General features: G+C 51.2%; 1 protein-coding gene across 4 annotated transcripts; it reads right to left on the bottom strand.

Annotated features, from left to right (window-relative positions):
- Positions 1–185: 185 nt before the first annotated feature.
- LOC117642170 lies at positions 186–10,851 on the bottom strand. 4 transcript variants are annotated; one of them, XM_034380087.1, is made up of 11 exons: positions 10,697–10,851; positions 8,894–10,012; positions 8,096–8,795; positions 7,832–8,015; positions 7,671–7,751; positions 7,457–7,572; positions 7,273–7,360; positions 7,004–7,182; positions 6,725–6,835; positions 6,495–6,644; positions 186–544 (listed from the first exon to the last, which is right to left on the bottom strand). In XM_034380087.1, the coding sequence occupies exons 2-11, from the start codon at positions 10,005–10,007 to the stop codon at positions 373–375; spliced, it is 2,895 nt and encodes a 964-aa protein (XP_034235978.1). In that variant the 5' UTR covers positions 10,008–10,012; positions 10,697–10,851; the 3' UTR covers positions 186–372. The 4 variants fall into 4 exon arrangements, with proteins under 4 accessions (XP_034235978.1, XP_034235976.1, XP_034235977.1 ...); XM_034380085.1 differs by lacking the exon at positions 186–544 and adding an exon at positions 2,162–4,263; XM_034380086.1 differs by lacking the exons at positions 186–544; positions 10,697–10,851 and adding exons at positions 2,162–4,263; positions 10,435–10,574.
- Positions 10,852–16,206: the final 5,355 nt, after the last annotated feature.

The raw sequence follows: 16,206 nt of genomic DNA on the forward strand, positions 1-16,206 counted from the left end.
AGTTGGAAACAGACCTTTTGCCTATTGCCTGCCCTGGCCCTACTGGATTCGTCAGTGTTATCAGTGTCGTTTCCTTTCTTATGGTCACACAGTTTAGATAAGGCGCATTCCCCCAATGTCTTAGCAAATTGTTATCAGTTCAAAGAATCCAAATCAAAATCAGAGGGAAGGGCGATGTAAATAAAGCATTTATAGTTAAATCATTTATTATATTTTATACAAATTCATACTTAAAATAGCTGAACAGACATTTTCCCATTTTAAAAAGATTCTTGAAATCTGAACTAAAATTAACTTTCAATGTGAGAAAATTTTTCACCACTAGAATTTGAAACGAATGAATACGGCGTAATAGTACAATGGCTATTTCGATTAATTCTTCTTCTTTTTCTTCTTTGGGACGATCTGGGGCGCGATCAGAGTGGGATCGTGCACCAGTTGCGCGCCGGGATTCTGCGCGAGCATTTCCAGCTTCGCTTCCTGGGCCACCTTGACGACGGCGTCCACATGCAGCTCCTGGATCTTGCTGTACAGCGGGCACTTGCTGCGGGCCAAACCGAGAAGAAAAATCCAGTTTAATGCAACTTTTGAGACACGCAGATCGTCAGAGTACTGCACCAGAACAGAGGACGTTATTTATTTCCATCGAGGTAGTCAAGAAGCTCCACCTAAAACTGTCCAATAGTGACTACATCACTGCTCGAAAGAATATCCAATAAACGATAAGAGTACGAATCCATGGTGCTTTTCAGTACCTCTTTTACGGGGGGAAAAATGTAATAAGGATGGAAATAACCACACCGAATGTCAACAGTAATCTCTTTCATATATTTCCAAAAAAAGAAGTGAAACATGGCCAAATTTTAAAAATAATGACTAACAAATACATACACATTAAATAAAACCGTTGCACGATAAAGTTCATTGTAACAGTGCATTAGGTAACAAAGACATCAATTCATCAATTCTTTGCGGGGCGAGTAGCTTTAGCAGGGCGGGCAGCTGTAGCAGGGCGGGCAGCTGTAGCAGGGCGGGCGGCTTCAGCTGGGCGGGTAGCTCCCTCAGGAAGGGTAGCGGCCCCGGCGCGTGCACCTGCAGCAGCGCGAGTGCGCGGGCGAGCAGCATCTGCAGGAGGAGCAGGAGCCGCCAGGCGAGGAGCTGCAAGGCGAGGGCGCGGAGCAGCGGCATGGCGGGGCGCTGCTGCAGGCTGAAGAACCGCAGGGCGGAGAACCGCTGGCCGGACAAGCGCCGGAGCGCGAGCCACTGCTGCAGGGCGAGGGGCTGCAGGGCGGGGGGCTGCAGGCGGGGGCTGCAGGGCGCAGGGCGGGCTCCAGGGCGGGGGCTGCAGGGCGGGGGGCTGCTGCAGGAACAGGACGAGGGCGTGCTGCTCTAGGGACAGCAGCACGAACTGGTGCTACAGGGACAGGACGAGGTGCATCAGGGACAGGAACACGAACTGGTGCTAGAGGGACAGGATGAGGTGCATCAGGGACAGCAACACGAACTGGTGCTAGAGGGACAGGATGAGGTGCATCAGGGACAGCAACACGAACTGGTGCTATAGGGAAGAAAAGACGAGGTGCATCAGGGACAGCAACAGGAGCTGGAAGTGGTGCAATGGGGTCAAGAAGTGGTGCTGCCCAACCAACCACGGGCGCAGCGCGGCGAGCATCAAGAGCCCTAATTGCAGCTTGCACATTCACTAGGCGCTCGTTCAATGCAGCGGCATCCCTCGCCCATCCTAGTATACCAAACGCATCATCGGCGGCGGGTCGAGCCGCCGCGGCTGCAGGACCGGCGACATGGCCGGCGGGTTGTGCGAAGCCTGGGAGGGCATATGCGCCTGGGAGGGCATGCGCCCCGCCCTGCCGGTCCATGTCCTTGGCCTCGGGCAGCACCAGGGTGGGGTCGTGCACCAGCTTGACCGTGGGGTTCTGGGCCAGCACCTCCTGCTTGGCGGCCTCCGCCACCTTGACGACGGCGTCCACGTGGAGGTCGTCGTTGCTGGAAAACAGCGGGCACCTGGAAGAGCAGCGACTAATCAGACAGAGAAGCACGAAAGCACATGAGGGCTGCAGGACATCATTAGCGATTAACTAGGTTCAGTGCGAAAGGGCCAGGTGGTGCCAAGGAAACTCAGAAAGACAACAGACACAACCTCTCACATACCAAGAATAATCTCAATATATTCTCATGAAAAACATACAATGCTTACAAAAGTTAAATTTGCAATTTGTTATAAGCATCAACGAATATAAAAGTATTTCAACACGCAAGATACCTAGAATACAGCAGTACTCCATAAATGATCTTCTACGCATACAAAATAGACTCAAACAACAGAAGTTTGGATCCTCTGGCTTAAAAATAGAAATCTGCCCGTACAAAACAGAGACATGACTAATCAGACCTGAATACTCTTACACAAAAAATTTACTGTAATCATTGGCAAATGTAAAAACTAATCAATCAAGAAATTGAAATTTAGGCCATAAAATCAAGCCAATACTCCTTTTGCTCAACAGGAAAAAAAAAGAAAGTGACTCAACGTTGAAATCATTCAAGAATAAGTTGTAGCTGAGCATTGAATTAGATATTTGAGTATTGGTTGATGAAGTCAAACAAATCAGACAGCTCACCTTTTAAAATCAAACAAGGTCAATTTTGCATAGGTCAGATACACGCACTTGGACTTGCACTAAACAGACAACATATCGTAAGTCATACATAACAAAGAAAATAAGGTAGCCCCTCAGACTATGCGTCAGACTCACCTCCTAAATTTTAATTCTCATGTTCCTAAAATATAACACGAACTAGTACAACTTATGAAATAGCTTAGGAAAAGAATGAGATCAGAACAGAGAAAGGGAAATTTTCCCCAAAGTCAGACCCATTACACATTTAAAAACATTTAACTATATGCCCAATTTCAATGACATTAGCATCACATTTGGCAGGTACATTAGGCACAAAGTTGTTACAAAGCCCACAGTAAACAAACATACTTGTTTAAAAAAACAACTTGACACTTGCAGGTATTACTTCCATGCACACAGGTGTGACATGACGTCAAAAGGCGAGAGTCATCACTGGGGAAAGTGCTGCTGGTTCGCACCAGGTAACGTAGCAGGGTTCACTCTTCCCAAATTCATAATGTTGTCAAAATTGGGCAGCTGCTGCCACGTTGGTGGGTACGGCGCGGGGGGCGCCAGCCGGAAGGGCAGTGGGGGAGATTGCGCGAAGAAGGCTCTGACTTGAGCTGCGTTTGTCACGGTCAGGGGAGCGTTTGGGGCCTGCCACAGAGGTGGCTGCTGGGGAACGTGAACTTGGTAGGGCGCTGCATATGTCGGCTGATATGGAGGACCCGAGTAGGCAGGAGGGACTTGATGTGCTTGCGGTGCGGCCTGGGGAGCCTGTGGAGCTCGCTGAGGGGCGTGCTGAAGGGCTTGCTGGGGAGCCGGCTGGGGAGCAGGCTGTGGAGCAGGCTGTGGAGCAGTCACCGGGGCGGGGCGGACCTGCAGCGCAGTCACAAGGCTGTTCTGAACGGCCCGAGCTATGTCTAGCTCGAGTCTCTCTTCGACCTGGCGACGGACATCTTGCTCGGCTCTCTCTTCGACCTGGCGACGGAAATCTTGATCTCGACGCTCGAGCTCTGCTTGCTCAGTCACTAGACGGAGGCGCACATCCTCGAGTCCCTGGTGGCCGATCTGCTCACCCGGCCCGCGGCGCTCCTCCTGCTGCACGAGCTCGCCGCGCTGGGCGCGCTGGAGGACGTACGCGGGCAGCCTGAGCTCGACGCGCTGGCCGCGCTGGCCGTCCCGGTGAAGCACGCGCTCCTGCTGCGCGAGGCGCGCGGCCTCCTGCTCCACCCGCGCGGCCCGCTGCTGGCGTAACTGCTCGCGCATCCGCAGGGCGCGAATCTGCTGGGCGATGTCGGCGGCCCGGAGCCGCAAACGCCGGCTGCGGTGGGCGTCCTGCTCCACGGCGAGCTGATCGGTCCAACGGCGATGGCGGCGTTGCAACTCCGCGAGGTTGTCCCGGAGCGCTGCGGCGGCGGCGCCGAGGACGGCGGCGTGGCCGTGGCCGTGGCGGGGCACCACCCGGTGCCGGTCCTTGTTCTTGGCCTCGGGCAGCACCAGGGTGGGGTCGTGCACCAGCTTGGCGTTGGGGTTCTGGGCCAGCGCCTCCTGCTTGGCGGCCTCCGCCACCTTGACGACGGCGTCCACGTGGAGGTCGTCGTTGTTGGACCACAGCGGGCACCTGGAAGAGCAGCAACTGGTCAGGCAGGGTGCCACTTTGTAGACCTCGACAGAAGCAGGGCTTCCGATCAAGGTGTGGTAAGATTTTCAAAATTGTGAGCAGAATAAAAGCATCATCATTAGGCGCCAAACAGCAATATCACATGCATATTAAAAGCCTTGCTACGTCCATAGTAGAATGACCCATAACAAGAGATTGATGTCGCAAAACATGGAAGCTATGACACCAATTTTACCACACGAGAATAAAACCCGACAGCTTAGCTCCATCTTATCTTTAAGAGACAGCCGGCAGTAATGCACATGGCAGTAATCAAAAACTCACGCACCTCATGCTTATCTCATGACCTGCACATCGCACACATCAACAACTCACGCAACCCATGCTTATCTTATGACCTTCACACAACCTGGCGAATTTATGATAAAAATGTCACTGGATCAAATGGAACACCTGCTAAGTGTCTACACTAACAGTGCAGTGTCAAAACTCAGAACTTAGAAAACATGGCAAAAGAAAAAAAGATGGAAAGCAAATGAACACTTAAATAAGATGAGAGAAGTTTCTGTTTGGTTGGTTTATTCATTAAATGGCAGTTTGATTTGAGATGTTAAACAATACAAATATATGAACTTGAAAGTGGTTTAGAAAAACGGACAAAGTACAACAGTTTCAATAGTAATAGTAGTCAAAGAAAAGGTTTTGAAAGCTGTACATTAAGAGACAAAAGTAAGAAAAAAATGTTTTGGATTCTAATAAAACAGAACTATCCAGTCAATAATAAATTTTATATTGATATTTTTAAGTAGAAAAGAAAAGAATGAAGTCTGTAGAAGAACTAACTGTAAAAACCGAAATCTCCAAACAAAAGAGGGAAATTCCAACCCCTCTGGATTGGCAAGAAAGTATTCTTGTTGAGAAGTTAACAGCAAAGAACTAAAAATTAACAGGAATGTAGCCAATTTGCGCTTGCATCTCAGCGATTATTGAGAATAAGTCATCTTAGGATCCTAATGTCTGGTCTGAGCACGTTGTGGATAAACAGGAAGCAGTTTGGTTGGATCATGCTTTAAGGTCAAAGTAGGGTCCCTTGATAAGACTTCATTTTTGGCCAGAGCAGCCATTCTTTTAACCTCAGCAACTTCTAAAGCGTGATGGTCCGAGTACAAGGGGCACCTAAAAACCAAACATCATGAGTTACACCCAAAGCAATAAAATACATGCTGTTACCTAGTTTTGTTCAAACAATTAAAAAATTAAAGAATGATGCAAATAAAAAAGGAAGGATGCATGGGCTTGATTGCAGACATGCCTTTCATTTATAAGAACGAGACCCTTCAATCACGTTTACTGGCTACTGCCATCCAAACCAAGAGTGTGTACGTCAGAACTCATGGAACTTCCAACTTCTATGAACTTAATTTTAGCATTAGTGTACAGGAATCGACAAAAAACTAAATAATTAAAAAATCAAAAAACGTTTACTGATAACCACATGCACCACACTAAGCTGAAATAACATGCAACAAAATGCCTAACTGAAGCCTAACTAATACCTAGCTAAAGCAAGCAGCCCATTACATAAGTAGGCAGTAATAGAGATACAGAGCTATACATGTGTTTCCGAACCCAATGTTAACTCTAATACAAAGTGCCAGTGATTTTCTTTTAGATATTAGGGGATATTAGGGGAAAGAGAACATAAAACATTCACATGTTGATACCAACAGTAGAAGTTTACTCACAACTACCCTCCAAGGAAGAATAACTCACCTAATTTGTCTTGATTAAAATTATATTAAATAAACACGCGTCTACATTTGTTAATTAAAAACGAATATTTGTAGTGACAGAAGATAAGTAAAATGTATAATACGGCATGAAGTCAAGAGAGAAAGAAAAATATTGACTCAATTTTCAGTCCTCTAATGCAGACTTTGATTTGAGGTGTATTGAATGGAAATGAAGTGTATTGTTAGACACATGTGAGGAGTGTCTGTGGAACTTTGCAAATCTGATGAGTAAATAATGTTGTCATAAATTGAACCTTCCCTAAAAACAGTGTACTGAAAACACATGGATAGATACAGCTCTTCTACAGCTTGGCACAGGTTGAGTTCACAAAAAGCAAAATGAAAGAGTGGTTTGGTCAAACTTGCGGCAAAAGCAATCATGCATCAAGTTCATCAAGCACAATAAGAAATAAAAAGGAAGCTTGAACAATAACTAACCGTTCAAAATTATCTCCTCCTTGGCCATTAAAATGAGAGTAGTCCTTAACTGGCTGGCGGCATACGTAGCACATTAATGCACCACATGTACAAGTCATTTTATTGCAGCCGTCCTCTTTCACAAACTTCCTACTACATTTCCAACAAGTTCTGAAAAATAAGGTAGAACTGTCAGTCAATCAAGTTTCTAATAACCTAATATAAACATAGACCAAGGAAAGACACCATACCTGACAAGCGCTTCAGTCATTTTGTTTTCTATGTAAGTTCGGATTTCAACCTCGCTCTTCCTTTCAACCTCTTCGCAACGAAGGGGGACATGACTTTCTTCCTTGCACAGCCTGAAAGAAATTTTGAATTAACAATAATGTTGAGATGTGTGAGCAGTCCTAAAGCAATATATGATGACAATATTCATTCCATGTTTAAAGACTAAAAAGGAAAAAATCTTGTATCCTGACAGACAGAAGGGTCAATAGAGCATTGAAGCATTATCATGCAGTACAAACCTGCAGGATTCTTTCATACAATCAGGATTGAGACAACGAAATACTTTATCATCCTTGGGAGGAATATTACAAAAATCACAGAAAGGACATTGCACAAGATCTTCAATGCCAGCTGCTTTGACTTCCTCCGCCTGCTTTCTCTGGACCAAGCGGGAAAATATGGTGGGTTTCAGAATTTCCTACAACAGATAAATAAATAAGAAACAATGATTATTTTACAGAAAACAACAAAACGGGACTGGTACAAAATGTGCAACCAGGTCACACACCTGTAACATTTGCAGGCCAAATTCTGCAGAGCAATCTTCCAAACAGGGGAATGTTGTTTGTCCATCACCAATTCTCTGCTCAGAGCTCCTGTGAAAAAAAAAAAATATATATATATATATATATATTTATGATGACATAATGGTACTTTTAACAACTGAATTGCAAAGTCTATTGGAGACATACTTTTGCAAGCAGGATACGCAAAATAAGTGGCCTTCAGAACAGTTGCGAACATCTTCCAGCAAGACCTCATCATCATAGCAGCACTGGCACTGCAACAGCTCTCCTTTGGCTTTAGCCTGAAAGGAAGGAACATTACAAATGTTTCATTATAAGTGAAAGTTAATTTCATTCCTTTAACAACAGAATTACTTTCTGGTGTTGTAATAAGACATACCTCATTGAATGCATCCTCACGTCTCTTCTTTTTAGCTTCCAAAAACTCAACTATTTTCTGCTCGTTTTCAATGAAAGCAATCTGGATACAAAATAGCAGTAACACAGTGCATTATCATTGATCAGTTATGGTTGACACAAGGCTTACTGATAAAGACATACCTCTTGTAGGAAAGGAACATCAACACCTTTGCCTCCTGATTTCTTGATATCATATTCCACCTGAGTGCGCCGACCTTTAAGTGTTGCTCCATTCCAGTTATCTAAGGATCTACATGTCAAAGTCAAGTTGTAGCCATGACGGGAGAAGGTTGATGCAATATCAGCAACCCTTAATTTACGGTACCTGATGAAAAAAATATTTTTACATTACAATTGATTCTAAGACTTACATAAAAGACAACACAGAAAGGCACCTGGACATACTTATTCCTCAGAAACATGGAAGCCTGGTTTGGATTAGTGCATTTCCTCTTCTCATCAGCAAAGTATGTGAAAGGATCAGGAAATATTTCCAGAAAATTGGGTATGCTGAATTCCTCAGTGTACCTCTTTTGTAATGCTAGCTGCTCTTGGCGCCACTCCCAATCCTTCCTTGATGGGTAATCCCTGTTCTCAAGAAGATTGGCTACACAGACCTTCAGATCTTCCTCTTTGTCATAAAGAGATCGTGCCTTTTCTTCTAAGTATGATGGATCGGCATCCGGAAAAATCTGTAGGAAAATTTCGTGCTGATCCTGCCAGGGTTCTCTAGGTGGTGGTGCAGGAGCAGGAGTTTCAGTTACAGCACTTGTGCTTGCACTGCTATTTTCCAAGCTCATTCTCCTCTTAGCTTCACTCAAACTGGACACTGTTGTCAAAGGCTTATTTACAAAACCTGAGGCCTTTGAGGTAGATGCTATGGCACGGTTGTCTTCAGTAGAGAGATTGGAAGAGGAAGCTTTGGCAACTTGAGCTGATGATGATGGTTCAGATTTAACAACTGGAACTGATGATGAAGGTTCCGATTTCACAACTGTAGCAGTAGAAGTCGATGGTTTACTGAACTCATGAAATTCTGAATCTCCATTAAATAAGCCATTTGCAGAACCAGCTGCAGCACTTGCATTCCTAAATGACTTGTTACCTGAAACACAATCATAAAAACCAAATAAGCATTCATTAAGATAATTATTACTCAATTAATGAAAATTTAAATTTGTGAAACAAGTTGGAATAACTTACTCTGAAACACTCTAGGGTAATCATCATTAGAGAGCATAGACTCAATCAATGCACCTAATGCATCATCATTCTCAATTTGTTCCGCTCTATCCCACAAATACTGAGGGTCTGCTTCAGGAAACATTTCACTTAAAGTTTTAACATGGGCAGCAGCTTTTGGTTCTTTCAAAGCTGTTTTCCTCTCTGGATTAGGGGCAGCTATGCTTCCTACGTTATCAACATTCATTGTCTGATCCAAAAAGCCCTGAGCACTGTTCAATGCTAGACTACGTCCTGGACTTGTTTTCATCTTAGGACTGATGGGACTACTTTTCAGTTTCTTGGCAGAAATAGTTGATTCTGAAGGCTCTAAAACATCAGATTCCCTCTTTGAAGGGGAGGAAACAGACACATTACTTGCAGAAAGATCTTCACAACTATTCTTCTTCAAAAAATTTGGCCTAAGTGTTTCTATAGCTTCAGAATTATTCAACAAGTCCGGAGAAGTTCGGCTTGATGTAGGAACACTTTGTTTAACTTTAGGAATGGCACCTGTACTCGAACCATTGCTTAGGCTTGTAGGTACAATATTACTTGCAGTTTTTTCCTCTTTGCCTTCTTCAGGTGATGAAGGATATGAGACAAGAGGAGAATAAGGTTCATTAAAGGCTTGACATAAACCTGGTGATAAAGTCCATGTTTCCACGCTTGAGTCAATAGCGAGAGCTTTGCTAGGCCCAGCTGCAGCTGGACCCTTTAAGTGAGAAGGTACTGACGATGCAGTTGCATTGCTATCAAGAGCCCCGACAGAGCTTGAAGGGAGTGATGATGGTCCATCTGCTCCTGTCGATGTTGATGATCCAGATGCGCCATTTAGTGATGACGGTCCAGCTGCTCCATTCGGTTCAACAACATCAACTATCTGCACTTCTGGAGAGTCACTGACGGGTGGTGCCAAACCGAGATCTATTAGAAAACTTGTGACAACTTTGTTGACTAGTTCTTTGCCTTGACATTTAGAAGAATTATAACTTTCCAGCCTCTCAAAGACTGCGTTGGCGTTCACAAATCCAGTAGCACCATGACTGTCTAGTGCACTCATTACAAGAGATACATCCTCCACTAAAGTGTCCATTCTTCCTGTGAATAAAGAAAAACAGACAAAAGTTAAATTAAGAAGGCAGTTTCAGCAGAGTTAACAGTTAATCATGTATTATTCAGACATGCACAAAATAAAGTTATTAGAGGCCGAAACGACATTTCAAACATCAAGCGTAGTCATAGACAGATAAACAGGCGACCCTACAGAAACGTGACACACTACCAAAGTCTATCGGCTCGCGAAGACCAAAGAGACAGCTTAGGTTAAGTTCTTGCACATCCTTATCCTCCCGGCACAAGGTAGTATGATATCCAGCTCAAACGAGACAGAACAAAGAAAGAAAATCTATCGAAGCAATGGAAACAACGAGCCATTATGTCACGGTAAATAGAAGCCCACAACACGGAAAGATGGACCCTAACCCAAACTTAACACTTTTCGTCGGCATTAAATTACTGACACAACGAGAATACCGGTGGGACAGGACGATTCGATGGAGAGAAAATGTTGAAATGAAAATGGGATAAAATTGTGGCACGGACAATAAATAATTGGGCTAGGCCACTGCATGTACAGAGAGGCGCCAAATGGGGCTTTAGGGCTCTAGCCGGTAGACAGCGATTCCGTCGAAAACAAGAGACAAAACAACTAAAAACCGTCATGATTGTGCAGCAAACACAAAAATTGCCAAGAAATTGACATGACTGACTAAAAAACAATACCTGATAGCAACGTACGTATTCCCCGTGACACACATGAAACTTTTAACCACACACAACGTAACAGCAGGCACGAGCACGATCCTACAAAACCGACAACCGACCCAGCAGGTGGTGTGGAGTGGTGGGGTGGTGGGTGTGGGGGCTTAGCAACCAAAGTGGTGGGGGGACTCTGGAGGCCGCTGGAGTGGACGAGTAGCCAGTCGGCAACGTCACATGCGCAGACCCTTTTTCAAACCGTTCATTATCAACAACTTTAGCTTATTTCGAGGGCTGGTCGTACACCACATTCTACTTCGAACAACAAACACTTTGTCGATCCTATCCGAAAAACACTGTTCCAAAATCATTCGTGGTTGACTTCGTACTTTCACGTTGGTAGATGAATCAAACTCGCTTCCCCCACTCCTTCTGATTCCGAGCCCTTCCCTAGTCGCCCTAGGAGAGCACCCAGAAAGTTCCCTCGTATTTCCGCAAGAATTAGAGTCCTGCAGGCCCCTTGAACCTGAGTCTCCCGGTTAGCTGTAAAGTGTATAGATTTGCGCTTGCCTTGCTCGCTGCCTCCTGCCTCCTCCTCCTACATTCGTTCGCAGATAATAATCTCTGAGTCAGGAGAGAAGTCTCGCCCAGACTGGGCTTTGCGCGGCGAGGGTGAACAGCTCTTGATTGACAGCCAAAATTATGACATGGATACATTAGGAGAAATTGGCCAGCTCGGCAGGATTCGCAACAAAAAAAATTTTACTAACTCCTGCTTTAAGTTTTGTTATGATTCCTGCGACTAATTGCCTCCAGACCAGAATTAGACAGCGAGAGCGGGTTCACCGAACCAAAGTTTGAGGCGCCACGGGTTATCACGCTAATCCCAACGTTATGACGACGGTGAGCAGCAAGGCGGGGAGTATCGGCACGGCGTGGCAGGGGGTAGTTACCCGGCCTGGAGTACCTGCTGGTGCCGCTCGGCTGCCGCGGTTTCAGCCCTCGCCCCGTTCCTCCTGCTGGCGCTGCTGGCGCTGCTGGCGCAGGGTGGTGCGCTGAGGCGGTGCGCAGGAGGGTGGTCGCTGTCGGGCTGTCGGGCGCCACATCGGGCGCCACGCCGGGGGTGGCTTGGGAAGGGTGGGTAGGGGCTGGTGGGAGTGGGGGGCATTGGACCGTTCGGCCGCACACAAACACACAAATGTTTAGTTTGAGCTCCGCGGAGCCCGGCGGTGGTTCGGCCGTGCCGCCGCGAGGCCCTCCGCCCTCCTGGGCTCTGGGCTCCCAACCACCCACCGCCAGGGCCTTGCAGGCCGCGGCCTCGGAACCGGACTGTACCGGACCGGGCCTCGGCCGGGCCCTGCGTCGCGCCGTCGTGCCGCACGGCCTCCACGAGCTTGGCCCTCGCCCCAGCGGCCCCAGCCCTTCGCCCCGGCCTCGGACACCGCGGGGATGGCCTCGGCGGCCTGGGTTATTTCCCGACGAGGCCGTCGACCCCCTAGCCGCCCCTGTCCTTCTCGCCTCGGCCACCTCGGCCGCGCGGCGAGGTTCAGGTCGACCGGGCTTCGGACACGGCCTCACCGAAGACTTGACGCCGCGACTGCCGGCAGCGTTCCGCGGCCCCGTCGACTCCGGGCCGTGACGTCATCGCGGAGGTGAGCCCCCCAAACTGGAGGCCCTGCAGTGCCTCGCCATGGTGGACATGTCGCCGGAGAGACCTAACATCAGCCTAACAAGTTGCTCAGTGTGGAGAAACAGCGCGGGTGTTGGCGCAATTTAACTCAAGCGCACGTGCTACCTTGCCCAAGCGCGACCGTTGTCGTCAAAATGTCTTCGAGGAGGAGAGGGTTTCGTTGGGGAAATGGTCGCCTAGCTGCACTTAGCTGCACCGTGCCATCGGACTCGGCCCGTCGGCAGCCTGCCCCGCGGCGAGGTCTGCGGCAGCCCCAAGTGCACCCTGCCGTGGCGGCGCCATCGGTTCCATCAGTGCATCGCCGCGCTCCGTCGTGCTCCCTGGTTCATGGCGGGACGTCGCCACTACGGCCGCCGCCGTGCGCGCCGTGCCCGCCCCGGACAAAGGAGTGGAATCGCTGGCGGGGCGGGCCGGGGGCGGGTCGGGGTGAATCGGGGGCGGACCGGGGGCGGGCCGGGGGCGGGCCGGGGGCGGGCGGACGAAGGGGTGGGCTTGCTGGAGGAGAGAGGCCGCCCCCATCGACCGTGATGCTTCACCCCCACCCCCACCTGCCCCACTCCGCCACAACTCCATCTCTCAGAGGCCCCAGGCTCCCCTTCCTGGTGATGTAAGCCGCTGCCAGCGACGCGGCACGACTCGTAACGCCAAATCAACAGGTCGAGGAGGGACACTAACAAGAGCGCCGTCTTGGGGTCTTCGGGGAGACTGTGAGGAGGCCAAGGGGGCCTGACGAGCCTAGGGTTTCAAATGTCGGGGAGTGGTTCATCGGGGGCTTGGCTGGCCCTTCTAACGCCCTTTACGGTGTACCAGTGTGCGGCTTACTCCAACAACCCCCAGCTCAGCCAATCCAGCCGGCGTGATTGGTCGTGTCACCTCTCTGTGCACAGCTGAGCGCGCTAAAGAAACAGCCTTCGACTCAACTGGGCCCAGCCCGCCCAGCCAGCTGGGGGAGAGGGGTGGGAGGCGGGAGGGTGGCGCGAGCAGCGCAGGCCGACCCCCAGCAGGCCCCAGCTGTCGGCAAATTGACTGGAAGCACCCTGCACGGATGTGACATCTCAATCCCATAAGCCGCATCGTGGTGCGCCAGGCCGTGGCTGCGGGGCCGCGGGGGGCGTGGGGGCCGTCGGGCCGTGGGGCCGTGGCCTCGGCCGAGCCTGTGGGCAGCCACTCAAGGGGAAGCCCCGCGGAGGGCGCAGTGTATGGTGCACGCTTAGCGGGGTCAGGGGGTTGCTACAAGTGGGCCATCTCATCTCTGGCTGCTGTCCTCGCTGCTGTCTCTGTCCTTGCTGCTGGTGCGGCGAGTTGTCGTCGCCGACTTCCCTTCCCGATCCTCGCGGTGCCCTGAAGGGGCGGCGCGGCCTCGTGCGAGAACACGAGAACGACACAAAGGACTAGGCGAGGCACTGTGATGCTGATGTGGAGAACAAGTGCAACGTCCGAGGACAAGAAGCAGTGTTGCCGGACTTATTAGAGAGGAACCCCCAGTCCCCAGGAAGCCTCGCTCTCCGACCACCCCGACAAAGCGGACAACCCGTCGTTCTGTTTCTTTCCCACCTAGGCGGGACGCCCCGTGAGTGCGAGAGAGACAGGGCGACGAAAGCGACTCTCGGAATCAGGCAAAACAGGCGGGAAGTCGTAAACACGGCGGAACGGGAACGGGCGGGAGACGCCGGCAGGGTACAGTCCGCTGGAGAAGTTTCGGGGGAGTAGAGCGGCGCGGCGGTTCGATATTCGTTTGGATATTCCATCGCGTCTGACACGACCTCGCACTCAACGCCACACCCTTTCCTGATAAATGGTCGAGGCTGAAGCGGGCGGAAGGGGCGGGGCGGGGCAGGGCAGGGCTTTAGACAGGCGGTCGGTGACGTCATGGTGCACCACCGATTGGAGCTCCGGAGGTAAAGGCCACTACTGCGGCCACTGGCGCGCGGGGGTTCGTGGAAGTGGAAGGGACTTGATGGAATATACTTCGCATCCGCCATGCGTGCTGGAAGACAGCGCTAGAAGACAGTGCTAGAAGACAGCGCTAGAAGACAGTGCTCTGGAAGCAGCTTTCGCGATGTTCATGTTGATGCGCGCATCTCTCCAGTTGCAAAATGTTCCACCGCGTGAATCCCAGTCTGATCGCTCGAATCGCCACAGCACCGTCACGACCGTCACCGTGGCGTCACGGTCGCCGTCACGCGTTTCATTGCAGTACCCCTCTCGAAGGGCTCAGACGGGCTGGATTGGCTGGAGGGGTGGAAGGAAGGATGGCAGGAGAGATTGAATGCCGTTTGCGCGGCGCGCGGCACAGCGGCGCTCGGCGGCGTCCTGCCCTTCCTGCCCTCACCCCCTCACCCCCACCCCCAGCAGCGCAGCGGCGGCCCTTTCCAACTCGGCCGTCCCCGTCCCCCGTGAGCACGCCCAGGCCCTGCCCAGGCCCTGCCCAGGCCGTCGGCACTCGCTCGCCCCCGACGCCCGACCCCACCGTCGACCCCACCGCGGCCGTCCTGCCGTGGCCTGGTGGCGACCGAGTGGTCGGTCGGCGAGGCAGCGCAAGTCGCGCACAGGCAAGCATGCAGCAAAAGCTGGGCGGGGCGGGCACAAGCCCCTCAGCTGATTTCATTGATTTTCACCAAAAGGGCAGCCGCAGCGCTCGGGGGGTGGAAGGGGACGGCCAGCCCCTGATTTTCGAAATGCCCGCGGCGGTGCGGTGCGGGGGCGGTGGCTGCGTCATCCTCGGGCCTCGGGTTGACCTTGGCGTCGTCAGCCTTGCCGTCAGCCCGACCAGCCCATCCAAATGAGAAAGCATTTTTCATTTTTCCCTCTTCTCCCGTTTTTTTTGTGAGGAGTCGTGAAGGGTGGAGGTCACGACGTCACGTCAAGAGAAATTCTAGCCGACATGCCGGTGGGGCGGTTCGGGGCGGGTGGGTGGGACGTGGGACGGGCCCCGTGTGGGAGCGGAGGGAGGGAGGATTCAGGTGGGCTATACAGGAGCCACTCTCGGTCTCGGAGTCTAGGGTCGGGGGGCGGTAGCGGGCGGCAGTACTTCACCGCAAGCTCGTCGATCCACGTCCTTGCCCTTTGTGAAGTGAGACATCGACGTGGGGATGAGACGACGTCGACGGCGTGCCCGGGGCCCATCCGGGGCACGGCACGGCACGGCACGGCATGGCACGGCACGACACGGCACGGCCCCACTCCACCGCTCAAGTGAGGAAGGGGGTTGGGGCTGCCTGCATCCGCCTGGCAGCCGGCAGCCCACCGCACCGCCGAGTGGAATGGGCTGCCTACCCCGCGGGCGGCACCGCCCCGCGGCTGTCTCGTAAACGCGGCGAAATTCACGGGCGTTACTAGGCACAAAGTGACTTGTTTTCAAAATTTTAATTTATTTCCATTTATTGTCAGCCCCGGCATGATTTGCCCCCAGATTTCGGCTCGAAGTGGGTGGCGGCGGTGGTGACAGTGTGGGGGCAGGAACATGCGTAATTCATAAAGCATTCTCTGGAGTCCCTGGCCCCGCATGCATGGATTCCGCATTTGCGCGGGAATGATGGCCGGTCGCGTTAGGCGCGCTGCAGGCAGAGGCAGGGCTGCAGTGTCGCAGCCGCCGTCTGCTCGAACACGGCCATGGACATGAACCGTTCGCGCCAGTACATGTACATACCCACTGACATGCGGAGTGATAGCCCCCCCCCCCCTTTTCCTCTTTCGGGTTCCCGAAGCGAGCACTCGTGCCGCTCCGAGCCCCCCCGAGGGCCCCCGACCCGCAGCCGGCCGGCGAAGGGCGAAACCGGGGTCCACGACCGGCCGGCACGGCGACCGGGGCCGCTGGGGATACTCGCGGCTGCAGCCGTCAACC

The sequence above is a fragment of the Thrips palmi genome, unplaced genomic scaffold (genome assembly GCF_012932325.1).
Source record: "Thrips palmi isolate BJ-2018 unplaced genomic scaffold, TpBJ-2018v1 HiC_scaffold_16, whole genome shotgun sequence".
Classification (NCBI taxonomy): domain Eukaryota; kingdom Metazoa; phylum Arthropoda; class Insecta; order Thysanoptera; family Thripidae; genus Thrips; species Thrips palmi.

What these genes read in the sequence shown, in the direction of transcription:
- LOC117642170 (XM_034380085.1), bottom strand. Translation starts at nt 10,007, where the DNA reads ATGGACACTTTAGTGGAGGATGTATCTCTTGTAATGAGTGCACTAGAC. An exon ending in TGTATGAAAGAATCCTGCAG is followed by an intron (nt 6,836 to 7,003) that starts GTTTGTACTGCA and finishes AATTTCTTTCAG; the next exon opens with GCTGTGCAAGGAAGAAAGTC. An exon ending in GGAGGAGATAATTTTGAACG is followed by an intron (nt 4,264 to 6,494) that starts GTTAGTTATTGT and finishes CTGCTCTTCCAG; the next exon opens with GTGCCCGCTGTGGTCCAACA.